The sequence below is a fragment of the Enhydra lutris genome, unplaced genomic scaffold (assembly GCF_002288905.1).
Source record: "Enhydra lutris kenyoni isolate GAN:26980312 unplaced genomic scaffold, ASM228890v2 scaffoldscaffold9, whole genome shotgun sequence".
NCBI lineage: Eukaryota > Metazoa > Chordata > Mammalia > Carnivora > Mustelidae > Enhydra > Enhydra lutris.
Genome location: NW_019154093.1, coordinates 33467369 through 33490041, shown reverse-complemented (window position 1 = coordinate 33490041; position 22673 = coordinate 33467369). Strand labels below are relative to the sequence as shown.

At 43.0% G+C, this 22673-nt stretch overlaps 1 protein-coding gene across 2 annotated transcripts in view; it reads right to left on the bottom strand.

Moving 5' to 3' along the window:
* The window catches only part of LOC111143296 (adenylate kinase 4), a 66330-nt gene that overhangs the window by 8435 nt on the left and 35222 nt on the right, over window positions 1–22673 (bottom strand). Inside the window, exon 2 of one of the 2 annotated variants that reach the window (XM_022496942.1) lies at window positions 20504–20623. The exons of the other annotated variant lie outside the window; for it this stretch is intronic. Coding sequence (XP_022352650.1) covers window positions 20504–20623 — 120 coding nt within the window. The remainder of the gene's footprint in view (window positions 1–20503; window positions 20624–22673) is intronic. 2 annotated transcript variants of the gene reach the window in all.

The following is a 22673-nucleotide window of genomic DNA, read 5'->3' as shown; positions in this document are numbered from 1 at the left end:
TTTCTACTCTTCTAATTATTTTTAACTAAGTATATAGTACATTCAGAATGGAAAGAAAAATACCTTAAGTAAAGAACTGCTGACTAGATATTTTCCAAATCTCAACATAACTTGTCAGGTCAAGTTATGACTACCTGACATTTAGGGAAGTGAAAGGTCAAACTTTACCTCAGATTAAGTATACTACACACACTTAGCCTCAGCACCGGAAGACAGCAATGCCTGGCAGGCAGTGGGCAAACATTTATGTGTAATACGAGGGCAGCTGTCTTCTAGTCTTCCATTCGGTGGCCATATTTATTTGACAGTTGCCTTATTTTAAACTCTGAATTTAATTCTGTGAAATATAGGTCTCTGTCAAGCCCTGTAAACCCAGTATGTCAATTTTTTCTACTATGGAATGGCTTGACTGCATGTACATTAATTTATTAAGCAACTATTAAGTTCAAAAACAATTTTAGAATCGGGGCTTCACAGCACCTAGGTGTATCCTAGAGCTTCAAATACATGATAGCTACCAGGTAGATAACAAAGTCATACTACCTGGGTTGCCAAGGAGCAAGATTTGGCCCCAGGTGGGCCCTCAGGACTCAATTCAATCTATGGCAACTTAGGCTGGGTGATGGGCAAGGAGTTTCAGAAGAGTCCAGATAAAACCATGCCTGCCTCCTTTATTTTTTCCACCAAATTCCTTACTGAATACTGGACACCCTCAACCAGGTCCTTTTCTCCACCTCCCTCCCAACAGCTCACTGCAGATCAGACTGGAGATGCTGTAGAGAAGTTTGGTGGCAAGTCGGGACCTCTGCTAAGTCTATTAGTCAATGGTAGCCCAACTTCCCTTACACTGTGCACCACAGTCTGCTTTAGAAGACGAGCTTCCTGAAATGGGATTTAAGACACACGTTACTCCCTCTGTCATCCTCAGATACTGTGCCTCGCACATTCTACATAGAATCCCAGCAAAGAGGGCAGTGAGCCTTCTACAGAAGGAACTCTCACTGACTGCCATGTCCTGCCTTTTTCCTGTATAACCAACTCCTCCTGAAGGCTTCAAATTAACAACTTGAGTTAGATACTGTGGCCAAAACCACCCCAAGATCAATCTCTATGTTCTTCCCCCAAATCCCTTTTTAAAGAAAAACTATTTTCAAAAGCAGTGGCTTCCAAAGTAACTCTCACTGAGTACAGAAAAAAGAGAACCTAAGTTGCATTGTTTTGTTCATTCTTTTTAGCTTCCATTTTGGATGGTACATTTTATAAGGTATATATTAATAAAATCGTATGTGCATATAATTCACACAAATCCCTGTTTTGAAGATGCAGTCAACACTGATAAGTGTGCAAAAGAATTTAAGGGTTCACTCCTCTAAAGACTCAAGTTCCCGGCCTTAGGCCCTGGACTTGGGTTCTAGGGCCACTATCCTGACAAGAAAACACTGTTCTTTATCCTTTGGATAGAGGCTGAAAGGTGAATAAAGCACTAGGAAAGAACAAGAAGCTCTGAACAAGAATATGACAGTTCCTCCAACAAATAAAAGCTCAAATCCTTAAGGCTAAAGTTTCCAGGTCTTTCCTGGACTTTCCTAGTCCAGTCGGCCCAACAGCCCCACAATTGTTTCTGAACTCTGGCGCCCACTGGAGGAACGGGTGGAAAATGCAACTGTGTATGAAAAGCTGAACTCGGAACCTATTTCAAAAATATCAGGTGGTGTCTACCTTAGGGCTCACATTCAGACCTGCTAACGATCAGAGAATCATTAATTCTGGTGGCTTAGAGGTCTTCTGTTAAGACAGTGGCTCTCATCATATCCTCCCATCCTCAAAACAGGTTAAAGTTGAAAGACCAAGAAAAACACAGAAGCCTACAATGAAAGCAAAAATGGAAGAGTTATGGTTTAAGATGTTAATGTTGTTGGAATGCAACCATTTTAATGGTTTAGAAGTACTAACAAGAGAAATAAGTCATTCCTCAACTTCAAGATTCTCCATCTGATGGCACACATCAACATTATCAGGGGGGACTTGGGGTGGGAGGGGGAGAGCTCATTACTGCCCAGATTTTGTACCATTCTTCCTATAAGGGAACATCTAGGAGCAGGATTTAGGTATTTTTCTGAAAGTTATCCAGGTGACTCTGGCCAAACTTCCCAATGACAGCAACACCGCAAGTGCAGTATTAACTACGTGTACATATCCCATTTGGGGGAAGGTTTAACAGCACTTCTAAGCAGGTCCAAACCACTTTGACGAGAGTCTTCTTGACCTCGGTTTCATGGCAAGAGAACTGGGAAGGAAATTCCCAAAGGCTAACCCTCCTAGACTCAGTAAGCCCCCACCTATCTCAAGCCACCTGTTCATGCCATTCCCAGCCTAAATCTTACCTCTACAGAGAGTGGTTTGGCAGGCAAGAAAGTACAGGAAAACAGTGAGAACAGCAGCTTAGTCAAAGATCCGGGCGCCAGCTGCATTTTCAGAAGTGAGGAGAAGCCACGGTGTAAGCCAGGAAACTCAGGGCTCAGTGGAACATGTTCGTTATGGGCACAAGCTCTGGAACCAGACATCAATCCCAGCTCTGCCCAGCCCTGACAGCAAGAACTTCCACTAGACTTTGCAATCTCTCTCTGGTCCTTAGTTTTCTCACAGAACAGGTGGCTTCAACACCAGAAATTTGTTTTCTCATAGTCCTGGAGGCCACAGTCTGAGACTGAGGTGTCAGGACAGGTGGTCTCTTCTGAGGCCTCTCTCCTTGGCTTGCAGATGTCTGCCTTCTCCCTGTGTCTTCCACAGGGCTCGTCCTCTGTGGGGGTCTGCATCCAAATCCTCTTCTTATAAGGACACTACAGTACTCATATTACATTGGGGCCCACCCTCAAGACCTTATTTAACTTAATCACCTCTTTAGTGACCTTACCTCCAAAAAAGAGCTGAATTATGAGGTACTAAGAGTTAGGACTGGAAGAGATGAACTTAGGGAGGGGACACAACTCAGCCCGTAACAAAAGGTGCCTACTGCATGGGACTCTCTTGAGGATTAAAAGAGGAAATCTTTGTAAAATGTTTGAGATGTAAAGTGTTAGGCACATAGTGAGCACTCAACAAACGGCAGCTGTGGCTCTTGGTGGAGCACTCCCGGGAGCCCAGCTGGTTCCCTATGTCACAAGACAGCACTGCTGCCCTGTGCTTGTGCACAAGCACGACTTGCCTCTATTTAATTCCTTTTCTTAGATGCGCTGGTTTAGGGAGTCCCCGGTGCTCTGGGCTCTCTGCCACACAAGGACACCTCAGCCCTTCCAGTGATCAGCCATACAGTCCGCACATTCTGGTCCCCACCCCACTCAAAAGGAAGCTCGACCCAGGCCAGCTTCTGCCACAAGCTTCCCACTCTCCTGACTGCCCCCGTCGTCACCTACTCCTGTATAACAGGAAGCACCGGAAGCCGACTTTCCTGATCCAGTTCAATACCTTATCATGATAGGCTTTCATCGGAGTTCGAGTTAAACAGACTGGCCAATCTGGCACAAAGGCTCAGCCTTAAGCAGCTGACAGTCCAAGTGTATCCTGAGGCAGTGGCCAGAGGAAAGTTCTCAGCAACTAACCCACACGCAGGCTATATTAATTGTTACACAGAATCCAAGTTAAGAAAGGGGACAGCCGTGTGCTGTCTTTCCCACCAAGTGAGCGCCTCCTTTTGGGAAACATTCCCAGACGAGGCCACCCTGCTTGGGAAGAACGTGGACTCATGGCTTCTCAGTCCATGTCCCAACAGCAACTCCACAAACACAGCTGTGTGTTGTAGTCTCCTGTTTACAGGCATTTACAGACATTTCTTCACACCAAGCCTGTGAGGCATGTGCAGCAGGAACACACACTACCCATGGTGTAACTGACCAGGGAGCTGGCACACCGGGGGGGGGGGGGGGGGGGGGGGGGGACAGCGGCAGAACACGGCTTAGGTCTCTGGTCTTGCCAGTGCCCACTCTACAACACTCCTCCTCCACGAGTATAAAAAAGAATTACTACAAGGATCCTAAATGTCACCCCACATACCTCACCTCAACCAAAAGATCAGAGCATCCTGACAGCACCCTCACCATCCAGCTCCTATCTGCCCAGCACCCCTGAACGTGCTGGAACAACTTTATTCCCAAGAAGAGCCCAAACTGTGCAGGGACCTAGAAGGCCTATTTTTTTTTTTTTAAAGATTTTTATTTATTTATTTGACAGAGAGAGAAATCACAAGTAGGCAGAGAGGCAGGCAGAGAGAGAGAGAGGAGGAAGCAGGAACCCTGTAGAGCAGAGAGCCCAACGAGGGGCTTGATCCCAGGACCCCGGGATCATGACTGGAGCCGAAGGCAGAGGCTTTAACTCACTGAGCCACCCAGGTGCCCCTAGAAGGCCTACTCTTGGTCCTGTCACCTGTCACCTCACGTCCCCTTCCATCACTCTGTGCCAGCCACACTGACATCCTTGCTGTTCTTGAACCTACAGGTCCATTCCCACCTTAAACGCTCAGTTTATGGACCCTTGGCGTGACCCACCCCTGCTTCGGGTATCTACGTACACCCTCGGCTCCCACAAGTCTTGGCTGACGACGCGTCTCGTCGGTGAACCATCCTGTTGAACTGCACCCCACCGCACCCAGGGCATCCCTAGTCCCCTCCCCTCAGTTTCTTTTTTCCTCTTTATAGATTTCAACATCATTTGCTGGATATGATTTATTTTGCAAGTGTTTCTAGTCCCACCAGAACATTAGCTAAATGAGGGAAGAACTTTTGTAGTTGTTTACCACTATATCCTTCGTGCCTTGAACAGTGCCTGGCACACAGTGATGCTGAATAAGTATTTGTTGAATGAGTAAATAACTATTGTCTGAAAAGTCACAAGAATTACAGCACATGGGTATCATTCCCATTTTAAAGTTATAAAAACTGAGGCTCAGAAAGGTTCAATGACTTGCACAAAACCATACACAGAAGAACCGAGGAACCTAGATTAGAACCAAGGGCTGACTCCCAGAATCCCACACCATGTACCACTCAATGCTGTCTTCCCTCCACACAGAAAACCACAGCCTAAGAGAAACGCCTGCCTGTGGTGACTGCAGTGGTCTGTATACGAGGCAGCTTGAGAAATCAAAATGCAGCACGGCCCGGTGCCCCAGGCACAACCACACTGGGTTCTCTCCACACATACACAAAACAAATGTGCAGCACCTGGCTTCTTTCTTCTAATGTATCTTGGAGGGTTCTTCCTACACCATATATACCGCTCTCTCACTCTCCCTAAGAACGGCAGAGTACCCCACGGCTGGCCATGTACCATCATTTAACCCACCGCCAACTGATGGGCATCTAGGTTGCACTGACTTGAAGCACACCAGGGAAAATGCTTAGCAGAGAGGACCAGAGACTCCAAAGATAAACTGGCTGGGTTTTCCCCGCAGTTACGCCACCTACTGACACTGTGACCCTGGTTACCCACCTCTCAGTACCTTAAAATGAGCACAGTCATGTTCAATTCAGAAAGTTGTGAGGAATGAGCGAATTAGTATATATAAATCCCAGCACAGTGGCTGGCATGCGGTATAAAGCTGGGGGAGGAGTGGCAAATGGGGCCAAAAGCCAACACTGGGGGAAAATGAGGTGATGCGGGACCGGAGGTTAAGAGGACAGACAGCAAATTTAGTAACAAGAAAGACACGAAGGATAAAGAGAAAGACCAGTGGGGAGACAGACTAGTAGCACCACCATGACCCAACATGCTGCATTCACATGGAAGAATAAGTCTCCTCCTCCTCTCCAAGGGGAGACCCAAGTTTTCTTTAAGGCAGAAGGTAGAGAGAGTATCTGCAAGGAGTCAGAGGAAGTGTAGGGGGATGGTGGAGAAGGCTGTAAGGAAAGAGGAGTCCAGAGGGTATGGTGGAAAAGTGAAGAACGAGGGGGAAGGAAGAGGGGAATCAGTAACAGAGAAAGAAAAGAGGATAAAGAAGAAAAAAGGACGCCGAGGGATGACGTCCCTTTCCCTTAATAACCAAGGATCACAGACATAAAAGGCACAGTTAGAAGTGACGAGCTTCAGACAGTGTCATTTCCAGAGCAGGTGTGGCATCCTAGTCTCTGAAGGTATCACAAAGGCCTCACACAAAGGCCCTGGCAATGGGCTGGGGCTCTCTCACTGAAGTCTGGGGTGCAGAGTCCCAGGCCTGGGGGATCACAGGTCCTGGAGAGGGGCTCTCCACCACCCTGGCCAGACCTAAGGCAAAGGCTCCGGGAAGACAGGAGCAGCAGTGATCTGTCTACAAGACTCTCCAGACAGAAGTATGCTTCCGTGCACAGATCGGAATGTAAGGCTTCCGGGCATACAGTATGAAATTGTGTCCTCAATGGCAGCATCCTTTGAAGTGATTTACATCAGGGTCTCAAGGTAGGCCGAGAAAATTAAAGTAATTCAGATGTAATTCTCACATTCATCAGCCACCAAGAACAGACTGTCAGAGAAGGTGTGGTCTGACCAGCACATTTTAAACCATTTTCAGTAGAGTGTCTTCACCCAGCCATACATATTTTTTTAAATGAATATACTGTCAGAGGAGCACAATATGAAGACGAGTGGAAAATGATTATCAACCAAGAATGTCCCTGTATTAGGGTATGAGATGTTCATTTTGACTCTGGTGAGGGAAAATGTGGGTATTTTCCTCTTTAATACATTTAGTTAACATCTGGTTAACACTGATCCGCCTTCTCTTCTAAAAATCTACTCAGGGTATGAGATTCAATTCCTTGGTACCTCAAATTGCCAGGATACTGGGATTTGAAAAGAAACAAATAATTAGAAGATAGGGAACTTAAAGCATGATCCATGGAAATATTTTGATAGAAAATCTGTTTTTTGTTTTGTTTCTTGAGAGAGAGAGAGAGAAAGCATGTGCGCATGTCCTGGGCTGGGGGGCGGGGGCAGATGGAGACAGAGAGCGAACATGGGGCTCCATCTCACAACCCTGAGATCATGCATGACCTGAGTTGAAATCAAGAGTCAGATGCTTATCCAACTGAGCTACCCAGGTGCTCCAAAAATCTTCATCTAAATAAGAATAGACATTCTCAACATGAAAGTACTTAGATGACATACATTAAGTACATTCTAAGTGATTTAGACTAGACAAGCTATGGTTACATTGGTGGACCCAAGAGAATCTGCCATTCTAGCTGTGAGTGTGTATTCATCTTTAAACACACTTGCTTATAGCCCCTATTAAAAACTTCGAGCTCCCGGGGTGGCTGGGTGGCTCAGCTGTTAAGCGTTTGCCTTTGGCTCAGGACATGATCCCAGGGTCTTGGGATCCAGCCCCGTGTTGGGCTCCCTGCTCGGCAGGAAGACTGCTTCTCCCTCTCCCACTACCCCCTGCTTGTGTTCCCTCTCTCGCTGTGTCTCTCTCTGTAAAATAAATAAAATCTTAAAAAAAAATTTTTTTTTTCAATCTCCCTGAGGGCTGGAGCTGTGCTTATTCCCAATGTGCCCCAGGACACAGTCAGATTCCATGCGGATATGGTGTTCCTGGTGGGCAGGGATTACTGACCAAGTGGACTAGATGCACACCCAAATTCTGTCAACAGGTGGCAGCATGAATAATTCTTCAATTTAGAGAGAGCTGCAATAAATTTTTGATATGCTTTTATTTTTACTAAAAGTAATCCTCAAAGACATGTTTTCTAAATGACTAAAACAGAATTTCAGCTTCCTTAGATAACCCAATCCAAGTGAACAGATTCCATTAATTGTTGAGGAAACCAGAAAATCCAATCAGTAAAGAAAAATAAAGAACCCACTTAAGCACAGAGTTTGTGTTCCTCCCTTTAACTACACATGACGCTGCTTATCACACCGTTTCTCTCCAGAGTATAGAAAACCTACTTCTTGCTTCCAGACTAAGCTACCCGCCCCCACCCTTGTCTCTTAATCCGGCCTAGAAAGGTTGCTATGCCCTGCTGAATCAAATAGCCAATCCATGTTGAAAGTTGAAATTTTATACAGTTAAATTTCTCCCCAAATTCATCGTGTTATATATCACTACTTAGGGTGCCTAGAGGTTATTTTTTAGACACTCCCCCCACCAAGGAAGATGTCGTTAAATCCCTGACATGGTATGTTCCCAGCAGTGCCGGCCACTGGGCCTTGGCACCTACTCCTCTGAGCCATGCCAAGAACCTAAGGGAGGGCAGCTGAAACAGGAGGTGCCACAGCAACAAGGGAAGAGGGAACTAGGACACTTCTGTTTTTCTAATTTGGAGTGCCTTTCCTCCAGAGGAAGGGCACAGAGCCAGAGTCCACCACCACATTTCCAGGCAGAAAAGCAAGCCCTCTCCGCGTGATGAAAATAAAAGGGCAGTTTTGAAGGGCAACTTCCAAATTCCGCCTGGGATTGGCAGCTTGTGAAAAGGCCACACAACACCAGGCCCCCTTCCTACGTCTATTAGGACCTGGGGCCAACACGGTTGCTTCTGACCATCCATCTCTTCCTAGCTGGTGGGAAAGCAAGAACCAAGTTACAAATATGCAAGCCATTGTCCATCACAATTAATCACTGAATGATTAAAGCTGAAAGCAGGCAGTTATTCTTCCACAGTCTTCCCTAACCCAGAGGCATTCAAACTATTCATACCACCAGCTAGAAGCCTCAGTAGCAACTTAAAGTTAATCACCATCAAAACCCGTTTTATGAGGGCCTTTTCTGGCTTACATCTTATAATTACCTTATCTTTTGGCACAATATTTATTTGTACGTGTATCCAAGACCTCCATATTCCACTTCATCCGGTTTTTATTAACAGATGGTAAAAAGAGTAAGACACAGCTGGGCTCCAGATGCTGGCAAACAGAAATGAAGCTACATTGTATCACTGGGTGAGTTCCACAGTTCCCGCTAAGCTGAAAGCTTGGGACCCACTTCCTCCTCACTGCAATCTTCCAGGAACACCTGGAACTCTTCTATTACGTATCCTAGATCGGTAATAAGTAGGTCCTGCTCTCAAGGAGCAGTCAGTGATTTAAAAACTTAGATATGCTATCATCACTACTGAGGGATCCACTGACAGAAGATAGATACTACAGAAAATTTGTTTTTTTTTTAATTTTTTTTAAAGATTTTATTTATTTATTTGAGAGAGAGACAGTGAGAGAGAGCATGAGCGAGGAGAAGGTCAGAGGGAGAAGCAGACTCCCCATGGAGCTGGGAGCCCGATGTGGGACTCGATCCCGGGACCCCGGGATCATGACCCGAGCCGAAGGCAGTCGTCCAACCAACTGAGCCACCCAGGCGTCCCCAGAAAATTTGTTTTTAAACCATAAATTGGGATCTTCAAAGTGGCTTAGGGAAATAGAAGATGAATTCCTATTAGGTAGGAATTCTTGGGGAAATCTCCAAGTGGTTTTGAGATTCTCTGGCATCTGCGTAATGATTTTTCCTGTTTAAGGGTATAGACGAAACTTGTGGCTTATCATCTCTGTTCTTAAACAAATTATACTAGAACCATGGAACCTTTTCCCAGTAAAGGAAGATGCCTACTACATTGAGGAAGGAGCAGTTCACTGTAAATCCTTTGCTGAAAGGCCCTTCCTGTTTACTTGTTCTTTGAACCTAAGTCTCCATATAAATAAATTAGGGGGAAATGGGTCCCACTGTATCTCAATTGAGACAAAAGGAATTTGCAAATGACTCCATCAGAGGCCCATGTTTTTATCTCAAATAAAAGAAGAGAAGCCCCGTATCCCTGACATGGCCCAGCTACGGGCTGCAGGTGAGACACCTCTGTCATCAGACATGTATTTATAAGCTTTTTCTACGTGTCAAACACATGTGTAGGTATAGGAAGGTATAAAATATCAAATATGCAGGTAAATCCGTAAGTCACATTTTAAGGTAGGAAGAACAAATGAAACAGGCAGTGAGGACGGTACAGCTAGGACCCAGAGAGGAGAGGATATGGGTGTAGAGATCTGAATGAAGCAATCCCCAGGACAGTGTAGAGGTAGAGGGAACAGTAAGTGCAAAGGTCCTGCAACATCAGCACACACAGCGTATAAAAAAGTAAAGAGATTCTCAAGTGGCTATGGGATAGAAACACAGTTCTGCTTTCCCCTTCCCTCGAGAAACGAAGAGGTCTGAACATTTAGGAAGACAAAAGGAAACATTGAAGTGTGAACATTTTAAATGAAATATGATAAAGACAAGGACTATTCAATATAACATCCGATAGAACTGGCATCCTTGAAATAGAAAAATTGAACAAAAGGATGAAAAAGATGTCATACAGGAGCAGCTCCTTCAAAGGCAAGAGCTGGAGATCAAAAGGACACACTACCTACAGGAGGGAGGACAGAAGACAACAGGGAGGCAGTCTATTTACTCCAAGCATGAAGAAACAATTTCTCAGGAAGTCTATACAGAAAAAAAAAATCATCTTCAAAAAAGTCAGACAGGGGGCACCTGGATGGCTAAGTGGGTTGAGCCTCTGACTTCAGCTCAGGTCATGATCTCAGGGTCCTGGGATCAAGTCCCGCATCGGGCTCTCTGCTTGGCAGGGAGCCTGCTTTCTCCTCTCTCTCTGCCTGCCTATCTGCCTACTTGTGATCTCTCTCTGTCAAATAGATGAATGGAATCTTTAAAAAAAAAAAAAAAGTCAGACAGGCCCTAGGGCTTTCCAGAGCAATAACCCAGGCCTGAAGAAGATAGAACAATGGCTACAAAGTTCCAAAGGGCACAAGGACCGCCCGGGGAGTATGATGGCCAGCTGAACTGCGGACGGATGAGCAGACATTTTCAAACATGAGAACTCAGGGAACACCACACCTCATGAGCCCTCTGCTAGGAGGGAAGAAAACATCCAATAAAACCCAGCCAAGGGGCGTCTGGGTAGCTCAGTGGGTTAAAGCCTCTGCCTTTGGCTCAGGTCATGATCTCAGGGTCCTGGTATCGAGCCCTACATCGGGCTCTCTGCTCAGCGAGGAGCCTGCTTCCCCCCCATCTCTCTCTGCCTACTTGTGATCTCTCTCTCTGTCAAATATATAAATAAAATCTTAAAAAAATATATATCTTTAAAAAAAAAACAAAAAAACAAAAAACCCAGCCAAGGTAATGATGAAGGGAAAAGCCATGGTTAAAAGTAGTGCAGCTTTATTCAGATGTAATTCACATGCATAACAATTCACTCATTTAAAGTGTATAATTTGGTTTCTCGTCTATTCAGAGATATAACCAAAAGATTAATCAAAATAAAAGGAACAGAGATGTGGCAATGGGTAAAAAAAAATCAGAGCCCAGAATCCATTTAAATCTTTTAGATGTAGGACAAACAAACAAACAAACAAACTAGGAAATTTAAGGTACAGCAGAAAATTTGTAATAAATTTTTGCAACAAAAACCAATGAAAATGGAGACAGAGGGAGGGGAGAAGAGGTGGGAGGAAGTATAAGTATATTAATCCTCTTACTGTTCACTGCAGAAAGACAGTATCTCTCTGTCTCAATCTGAAATGTGAAATAAAAAACAAGTATGTCGATCTCTTAATGGCTTTCCTAATCTTCAAGAGTTCCTGCAAGAATTAACATCCCTGGTGATGAAGAAAGATTTATCTGACATTCAGTAAGAATTCCTTCAGGTTCACTTTAGCTTGGCTACTATTAAAATTTTGAGTAAAGTTAAATACTTTTAATAAAAGTACACAAAGTATGGTGCCATCCTTACACACTTCTAGGTGCGTATGTGCAACATCTAGAATGATGGTTTTCAACTGTTAACCCTGATTCATTCTGGCTAGTGGGGTTTCAGGTGACCAGTTGCTTTTCCTCACATTTTCCCGTATGGTTTGAATGTTTTACAGTAATCTCATGTATTACTTTTATAAGGACAGTGTTAAAAAGATAAAATTCCCTGCACTTTGTCACATCTAACTCTTCTCCTTACCCTAATTAATTTTTTCATCTTTCCAAAATCTGCGTTTCTCTTACTAGTGATGGGACAATTAACAGAGTTTTAGATTATTGTTTTATATTATTAGGTAAAGTTGAATGGAAGCTGGGGAATTTTGTTTAGCTATAGTTTCCTCAGGTGTTACTTAGTGAGGGATGAATAGGAGGATCTTTATTTATTAAAATGACCCTTTTAAATTTCTCAGCCGTTTATTAATGAAATTCTAAGTTCTGACATCTATGCCCTTGTCAGTATGTGTTTGTATGTATATACAACATCGGTAATAACCCATCTGACCACCGACTATGTTTCAGGATTCCACTAAGAGTTCTGCATTTGTCAGCCAATCCTCGCAAACCTATGCCATATGCACTATTTTACAGATGAGGAGAAAGAATCCAAAAAAGGTTAAGTTTGCTTGCTCAAGACTACACAGTTAATAAATTACATAACGATGTTCAAGTAAGAGTTACAAGTCCATGCTTTTCCCACCACATTACTGCTTTCTCGGTATGCTGCTTTGTGTGTACTAAACGCCTGGTAATTGCTTCATACTTAAACTAGCAAAGGATGCCTCAGATGCTATGGGTGAATATTCATAATTCATCCAATTCCCGATACTGGTTTCATGAATTAGGGAAGCAAGCTCCCCCACCATCTAAAATTCGGAGATAGTTTCATCACTGTGCCTTACTTTATAGACTTCTCCCGTCCAAGTACGAACCAGGCCTGACCCTGCTTAGCTTCCGAGATCAGACAAGATCGGGCACATTCAGGGTGGTATGGCCATAGACTAGACTTCTAATTCAGTGACAATAGCAAATGGGTTAAGTGTATCTCTAAGTGTATGAGACATGCCCAAATAGACAGAAATCCTAGTTTAATAACTAAAGTAGGTCTAAATTTACGAAGTTAAAAATCTACTTAATTTATGGGTGCCTGGGTGGCTCAGTCAGTAGTGCACTGCCTCTTTTTTTTTTTTTAATTTTATTTATTTATTTGACAGACAGAGATCACAAGTAAGCACACTGCCTCTTGATCTCAAGGTCATGAGTTCAAGCCCCACGTTGGATGGAGAGCCCACTTAAAAACAAAGCAAAACAAAAAACAAACAAAAGTCTAGTTAATTTTAAATTGTTGGTTAGAAAGTTAAAAAATAAGTTATTCCTTCCAACTCGAAGTTTTACATTTTAAACTTCCTTCTAACTCATATCTAATATTAACTTTGATGTTTATTCAATGCCCTCCTTTTGAATTTCGCGAAGTGTTTAACTTTTGCCCTGACCCACTTTTCTGACTTTGTACATGCTCACATTTTCAAGCTCTAGGGCTGTCCAATTATCTGCTGTTGTTTAAAACCTCTACACCTTTTGCGTACAATGCTCCCTCCACCTAGAAGGTGCGTTTATTCTCACTCTCAAAATTTAGCTCTTGGTATCGCCTTCTCCAGGAAGCCTTCCTAAGAGCTGCCTGACAGAGTCAGTTCCTTCCTCCTCAGGGCTACCTCTCACCTTTGACCCCCTCCACGGGGGCTCCCAGGGTCCTAGACTGCAAGTGTTTATGGAGCATTTGCTCCTCCTGGAGTAAGCTCAGAAAGCATGCTATACCCGCCTTAGACCAATGCCAAGCTCACTGGGACACACAAAAAATGTACGCTCGATCTGTGTTTTGATCTCTGAACCAAGTATTTCTATAGTGTGTTCAAATATCTCTGTATACACATGTTTTCCATACGGCCCCTGTTAAAATCTAGTCAGTCTCCAAAATCACAGAGCGAATAAACACAGCCAGGGTTGCCTACTACATTAAAATTGTTTCTCATCCCAAAGCAGCTGTGGGATCAATCAGAAGAAAGCCACCAGAAATGGACATGGGTCGGACAAGGTCTCAGGAAAGAATCCAACCAAATGAACAAGAGGAGAGACCCAAGGCTTTGCCATGTTCTTCAGTCAGATTCTTTGAATGTAGGGAAGTCATAGGATAAAAACAAAGTTCTTAAAGTCTGGAGGTAAATCATAGAAACCAAAGACAATCCTCGCTGCCTGGGAAGGATCACCACCATATCCTAAATGCCATGCCAGCGGGTCCGCCCACTATGCTGCTCTGCTGTGGGGTCTTGGTAGTGCCCCGCACAGGGACGGCGCTCAAGAAACACTCAGTTGTAGGAAGAATTATGAATGCTTAGAACCAAAAGCAGCTGGCACAATCACCTGCGACCATTAACCAAGAGGACACAGTAGCTTTAATGGAATCAATAGCTAGACATGAAGTCTGAACAGGCGCCACACTTTGGGTAAGGGTGTATCTATGACAAGAGGAGAGTGTCCTCTATTTCAAGTCAGGTGTCACCAGCATGACTCTGCATAACCTAACCCTGCTGAGCAATTGTCTCTTCCTGTGCCACTCAACCCATGACGATTCTGTTTAGTATCATTTAAGAATATCTGAATATTTAATAAGCATGTTAGAAAGTATAATCAAACATAGGTCTCAGGTATTATAATTCCTTCTTCTAAGAACATGATAAAAAAGAAAAAAAGGTGAAGTCTGTTTTAAAACAGAACCTGACAGATGTTCATCTTGGAGAAGATTATTACGGCTACGTGGCCACCAACAGTCTGGTCCCCTAGCACCCACCTTTTACTTGCTTACCCAAGACTGAACAAGGACATACCTTGGAAACAGCGTGGGTCAGAGATCATTTAACCCTCAGGAAAAACACACACACACACAAACACTACGCACATTCAAGCAGCTCTGACCTTCTGCTTAAGATAAATAAATAAGTAAGATGTAAAAATCCCGGAATTATCTACAGAGAGCAGCAGTCAGTCCGTGTTGGAAACTGCATAGAACCACAAGTGGGAACATACCACCATGGACCAAAGGACGACTTTCCTTCCAAAGGGACCTTTATTCCAACGAAGGATTTAAATTATATTCCACTCGTAATGCCAATACTGAATGCTTCTTTTTATGAAACCAAACTCTAACAGCAAATCTGAAATATTTTGACACCTCACCTAAAATCATATGGTAGACAACTCTGTTACATTTTGTTACCTGGAGATAAATTGGGACTGAGTCTGAGAACTTGCAGGTTTACTGTTTAAATACACAGTTTGGCAGGCATATTTAGAAATGAAAAACTCTATTACTAACACCTCTACCCACTAGCCCCACCCAGCTGCCAGTCCTTTTTTTAAAAAGTGAAGAATTTATATTTGTTTTAAAGAGATGGTTACTGTTTTCTACCTATGATTTCATCTCAAGATCACCTAGTAAGCAGTAAATACTCTCTTTATATGAGACTTAAAAAAAAAAACCCAAAACCAAAAACTATGGTTTTATAATAAAATTGCAAGGCTTACAGCACATTCCATTCTTCTAGTAGAATATTTGTCTTAAAAATTAAAGAATACTATTTTTTAGAACTGTTCTCACACATTAAACTTCCAAGGAAATTAAAGAAAGAGGGGGAGAAATGTTCATAGCAGCAATGGCCACAGTCGCCGAACTGTGGAAAGAACCAAGATGCCCTTCAACGGACGAATGGATAAGGAAGATGTGGTCCATATACACTATGGAGTATTACGCCTCCATCAGAAAGGATGAATACCCAACTTCTGTATCAATATGGACGGGACTGGAAGAGATTATGCTGAGTGAAAGAAGTCAAGAAGAGAGAGTCAATCATCATATGGTTTCACTTATTTGTGGAGCATAAGAAATAACACAGAGGACATGGGGAGATGAAGAGGAGAAGGGAGTTGGGGGAAATTGGAGGGGGAGATGAACCATGAGAGACCATGGACTCTGAAAAACAACCTGAGGGTTTTGAAGGGGCGGGAGGTGGGAGGTTGGGTGAGCTTGGTAGTGGGTATTGTGGAGGGCACGTATTGCATGGAGCACTGGGTGTGGTACATAAACAATGAATTCTGGTACACTGAAAAAAAATTTAAAAAATAAAAAAATTACAAAAAAAATAAAAATAAAAGGGGGAAAGAGGAAAAAAAGGAGAAAAAACCCATACACACACACACACACACCCACTACGTGTGTGTGTGTGTGTGTGTGTGTGTGTGTGTGTGTGTGTGTATAGACACATAAAGCAGTGCTTCTTCCCTAGATGGAAGGTACACTGCAAAGGTAAGGTAGTACGGAACTATTTTTAGCAAGGCCATAGCTGACCAAGCCACAGAGCACTCAGCCACCCTATCCACCCACCCCACCCTCCAGCCTTCCCTTGGCTTGCATCCACTCTATTTGTTTCCACCCACCATTTGCAGATGCCTCTCTACAGACATATGGACCAAGATGATGAGTCATCTGTCATCCAGAATTCCTTTCTTGACCTTTTCACATTCAATCACCTTTAGCACACTCAACAGGCACGTCCTCTGTGGAGCATGTGGCCTGTAACATAAGGAGTTGAAGGCTGAACACAGAACGAGGCATTCCTAACACTCCTCACTTTGCCAAGTGGATTTATTCCAGAGCTTTAAAGGAAAATCACAACTGAAAAAAGTGACCAGATGGGTCCTCAAGGAGAAAGATACAAACGAAATCAGCAAGGATACTGACGCACTTTGCTAAAAACAGGTCTGTGATGTAAAGGAACTTCGCTTCTTCGCCCTGAGAAGGAAAGTTACGGCAAAAGCAGAGCATGGGGAGCATTCCGTAACTGACACTGACTTCCAACTTCACACAGAGTATTTTTTTAAACTATTTCTGAACTTGACACTTCATGTAGTTACAAAAAAAAAATATTCGGGACCTGTATATCAAGTGGAACAAATAATAATAAAAAAAATATCCTGTCTATAGAGCTCTTATTTTATGGCAAGCATTCTTCTAAGGACATTACATTATATTCACTGACGTCATCCTTACAGACCCTTTCCTAACGCTGGTTAGAGAATGAGGAATAACATGCCCACAGAGGTAAGAGAATTTGCCCAAGGTCACCAATCAGCAGTAAATGGCAGAGATGGGACTCAAGTGGGCAGTCTGCCACCCAACTGGGGTTCATGGTGATGAGACACTAACCGCCTTGCCAAAGAAGTTTCACATAGATGATCCTTTTTTAAAACAGATTTGTCTGTTTATACCAAGTCTGCTTCACAAGGTGACAAGCTTCACAATGAAAGAATTTAAACCAGTCAAGATGTGGCAGCATCAAAGCTCATGCATCCTGGCAGGTCCCTACAGAACGAGTATTGTAGGACTACCTTGTGGGAGTCCACGTGTAGCACGTAGAGAATTTAACTCGGCCTGGAGAAGCGCAGGGAAGATGACGACAGCCAAGAAAGACACAAAAAGGGGCACCTGGGTGGCTCAGTGGGTTAAAGCCTCTGCCTTCGGCTCAGGTCATGATCTCAGGGTCCTGGGATTGAGCCCCACATTGGGCTCTCTGCTCAGTAGGGAGCCTGCTTCCTCCTCTCTCTCTCTCTCTCTCTCTCTCTGCCTGCCTACTTGTGATCTCTGCCTGTCAAATAAATAAATAAAATCTTACAAAAAAAAAAAAAAAGAAAGAAAGAAAGAAAGACACAAAAAGCTCAAAGATCAGAAGGCAATAAAAGAAAACACCAGGGCTGCAGCAGCTAACCTCAATCATTAGAGCTCCTGTCAGTTCTTCCCCTTCAATCCATTCTTTCCTTTCCATCCCACTGCCATTGCTCAAATCCAGGCTTTCAACCTGCCCTTGGTCCAAATATTCCAAAAGTCTCTTACTTGGCTTCTAGTCTCCAGCTCCTCCCTGTCCCAGCACCTACTCCCTCCTCTAGGCTAACAGAACAGTCTTTCTGAAACACAAATCTCACCAACTCTCAACAACTTCTCGAAGTTTCAACAGTTTCCAGTTCTAACATCTTTGTACGGAATCAAACACCATCCACTCAGGGACTTCTCAACCCTGCCAGCCTCTGCTTACAGGCCCAGGAAAATACTAAGCTACGTAATCCTTCTCTTCCCCAGTCCACCTGCCCCTCGGCAGAGAGTATCTGCCCTCCAACCCTATTCATCAACCTGTGGAACCTCTACTCCTTCTCCTCTTCCATAAAGTTGTTCCAATCCCTCCCCACACTGCTAGAATAGAATTTTCTTCTCTGTGTCTGCAGAGTACCACATACATATGCTTCCATTATGCTGTCAGTAACTATTTTACACACCTGATAGAAGCCCCTTGAGGAATGGGGACAGTGTCCTAGCAATGTATCCATATTGTATCAATAGCACCTAACAGTTTCTGACACGGAACAGGAGCTTCATTCATTACTGACTTAATGACTAAGAGCATACCCTCCATAGGCCATAATAGCTTTTCTCTTCTGGTTCCCTCCAGTCGCATGAGAACAAAGTTCCAAACATCTAAATCCAAATTCTAGGGGTGCCTGGGTGGCTCAGTGGGTTAAGCATCTGCCTTCGGCTCAGGTCATGGTCTCAGGGTCCTGGGATTGAGCCCCGCATCAGGCTCTGTGCTCAGCAGGGAGCCTGCTTCCAACCCTCTCTCTGCCTGCCTCTCCGCCTACTTGTGATCGCTCTCTCTCTGTCAAATAAATAAATAAAATCTTTAAAAAAAAATAAATTCGAATTACAGAAAGATACGATCCATGTTATAGTCAACTTTTCAGAATACCTACAAAGTGAGGAATATATGTTAAAAAACACTTTTCACAAAGAACGCTCCACAGAGCAAATCCTGCAGGGTCTCAGTGGGGGTTGGGAATAAGGGGGTGGATTCTAAGATCAAATCAATGCAGAAGATGCCTCATGATGTCTCCCTCTGTGAAGAGCTAAAGAGCACTGTATTACAGTTAAGTAAAGAAAACGTGTCTAACTTTGACACTTACTACCTTTGGGCAGTTACCTAAAGCTTCTGTTTTCTCATCTATGAAATGGGGATTAATGGTATATACTTCATATGGTTATTGTAGGGACTGAATAAACAATTAAGTATCAGATGTTCAGAACAATGCCTGCACACAGCAAATACTCAATAAATGCTAGCCATTTTTAATATTCAACTTGACACAAGGTCTGTTTTCTTATCCAGAAATTAATAACACTGTGCACTACATACTTTGAGAAACACTGATATAGAATAAAGAACCTACCCCCTACCATTTTAGTCATTGTGAACATTCATGGCTCCAGAGTTTAAGAGAAACAGAGGCAATCAGTTTAACTGCAGGACAATGCCTCTGGCTTCCCTGGGGCTGGCAAACGCCAAGGTTTCACCTGTCCCAACTTGCTGAAGCTTCAGTTTCACCAAATTAAGATAGAATTGAGTGCCTTGTGGGAACTAAAAACAACTGCTCTGCAATGGAAAGAAGATTCTTACAGATAAATCTATCTGCCATTCTGTGCTCCTAGGAAATAGCGTGTTCATCAAGTTTCTATTTTCATCATATCAAGGAATCTTGCTATTTAAGAACAAGACCAATAATCCATCCAGTCCATTTTTTTTCTCCTTTAATAATGGGCCAACTTAAAGTAGAAGATTCTTAATTTCAGCTTCATGAAGAATAAAACTGTGAAATATGTTATGTGTGAATGTCTGCACGCCTCTCCTAGGGGAAATATCACAGCTGTCATCTAGGGGCCCACACGCCTAAAAAGTTTAGGAACCACTAAACGGAGTCTTTAAATCAGGTCCAGGTATTACTGTTTTTTTAAAAAAAATCAAACAGTATCAAAGGATATATGAGGTATTTTTTATATGCTTGCAAGATTGCTTATGCATGCATTTATCTGTGTATACAATAATATCATACCATCCTCCCGTGTTTACATAAACAGAGGACATGACATACACTCTCCCGCAGCTAGCCGTCTTCACGTGACAGCACCTTACAGGTCTATCCATGCCCACGAAGAGGTATACATTATTTGGTTAACGGACATACCAACGTTTGAGGCATCCCTATGATGGATACTTAGGTTGTTACCAGTGTCTTGCTGTTTACAAATAATGCTGAAAATACACAACTCTGATGATACATCTTTAGGAAGAAAGATGGCACGGAACTGCTCAGTCAGGAAGTACAAAGACTGCTCAACTGCCCTCCAACGGTTGCCCGTTACATACTCTCAAAGTATTTATTTCCTACACACTCAATAAAAGACTTTCAAATCTTCTATCTCTGTTAACCTGACGAATAAAAAATGGTAACTCGTGGTTTTAATTTGTGCGGCCTATTACGAACATGGGAACCTGGGATTTAAGATGAGTTATACTTATGACAACTTAGTGACGGAAACAACCAGCACCACTGAAACTGGAACAATGATGGGAATTCGGTATATGGTTTGCTTCCCGGTCAGTGGCTCTAGGGATGGCGGTCTGGAGACACAGAAGCACATCAGCTTCACCACAGTGGGATTCTAGCATGTCGCCAGATTGGAAGATGCTTAAGTAAGTGACTGCAAGTTGAGAAGAAAAAGTATTTGCAGCGCTCCCTTAAGAAGTTAAGGGAGTGTGCATAACCCGCTATCCGCAGAGGTCCAGCTTACCCGCGGGCTCAACTCACCGTCTAGTAGCCAGTGCTGGCCGCGTCTACTCTCCAGCTCCGACATCATGAGGCGTGTGATCACATGATCGGGAACCAAAAGACCCTTCTCTATGGACTGCTTTGCCATATCACCAACTTCTAGCAAAAAAAAAAAAAAAAAAAAAGCTTACGGACTCCTTTCTGACAGTTTTGCCTCCTCTCCCATTCTTCCCTGTGAGAATGCAGCTCTGGAGGTAATTTTTAAAATACTAGTTTCAGTAATAGCAGCCCTGTCTCCGATTTGTCTCCCAAAGGATTATAAAAGTGGTTTTTGAAGATACACACAGACAAAAGAGCATAAATGAAGCAGAGAAGATATAAGCAGGAAACAAAAGACGGAGTCTAGAAGTCCTGGTACCTTCCCAGAGGGGAGCCCCAAAGTGGACACAGAGCTCCCTAACAGTCTCAGACAACAAGGAAATGTGATCCATGACATGGTCCATGGTTTATGGAAGACTAAAGGAGCGCTGGGAAGCACAACCATTCCTTAGGGACCAAAAGAAAACATTCCCACTGGTCTTCTAGAAAGAATGCTGGATAACAAGCAGGTTTACTTCTTTTCATGAACCTCAATATAAATAAATGGCAACTCATTATTATTAGTGGAGTGCCAAGTTCATAAAAGGATATGAATTTTTTTAAATTAGAGAAAAAAACGCTTCTATCTTATTTTAAAATAACCATTTCTTGTATGTGGAAATTGTGAGTTGGTTCAGCAGAACAAATTATCAGTTTAAACCTGTTAAATTTCTAGGAATTGATTTTTTTTTTTTTTTTTTTTTTAAACCAGATGAAGTCCTCTACTCTCCAGAGAACTGGAGAGGAGAATGAACCACTAAGAACCACATTCTTGACAGGCCAGTTATGTTTTTGTAAAGACATAAAACACAATTATGTTACTGGGGGAAAAGCTCAAAAATCACTGTCCCCACCTTCACCGTGAATTTAAGGTAGAACCTTTCCTTCCCCAGACTGAATCTACACTCCTAACTCCAACTTCAACACTGAAACATGGGCTGTGAAGAGCTCCATAGCACAGGATTACTACTACTGGACAAGTATCTCAAAGTCAGATCCAATGATGCTGATTCAGGAATGCTGAAGGAAACCACAGCCAAGAGACAACCACATTGGGGAATGTGGCTGAACATGCTTATGAACAAACATCCATTCAACAAGTATTTATTGACGCTATACTGGGTTATAGGTAATATCCTACAAGAAGAGCAGTGAATAAAAGTTACCCCCTACTGATATTTAAACAGTGTTACTTTCATGCAGAGTAACAGTAACAATCATTAACCAAGTAACATACTACCTCAGCATACTAAGTAAGCTGCTATACCAGGCATTGGGCTTTAAGCACTTTGTATCTGTTTTTTCCTTAAATCCTCATAACATCTTCACCTTCAGATAGGAAGTAATACCCATCTTTTTTATGACAGCTTTATTGAGATACAATTCACACACCATAACACTCACTGCCTTAAAGTTACAACTCAGTGATTTTTAATACATTCTCAATGTGCAACCATCACCACTACCTAATTTCAGAACATTTTTTATCACCCCAGAAAGAAACCCTGTACCCATTAGCAAGCACTCCCCATTTCCCCCTCCCTCTATCTAGCCCGACAGCAGCAACTAATCTACTTTCTGCCTTTACAGATTTGCCTATTCTGCACATTTCATATAAATGGAATCATATAATATGTGGTATTGTGTGTCTGGTTTCCTTCATTTAGCATAATGTTTTCAAGGACATTATTGTTCCATTGTATAGATATACCATATTTTGTTTAATGGGCACTGGCACTATTCCCACCTTTGGCTAATATTAATCGTGCTACAACAAATGTTCATGTGCAGGTTTTTGTGTGAACATATGCTTTTTCTCTTGGCTATACCTGTATGGTATGTATGCTTTGTATCTGAAAAATCACTGTGAGACAGTATGCTTGGAGGAACTAGCAAGTCTGGTGCTGTCCTACTCTGCAATGGGCAGGCCAGCCCCAGAGCCCGGCTCCTAATCCCACCTGTCAAACTTTAAGATTGATTTTAATAAAAAAATATACATCCTCCAGGGTGACAGAACAAGTGAACTGGCTCCAAACATCCCATGAGGAGACAGTGACAGAGCAGGAAACAT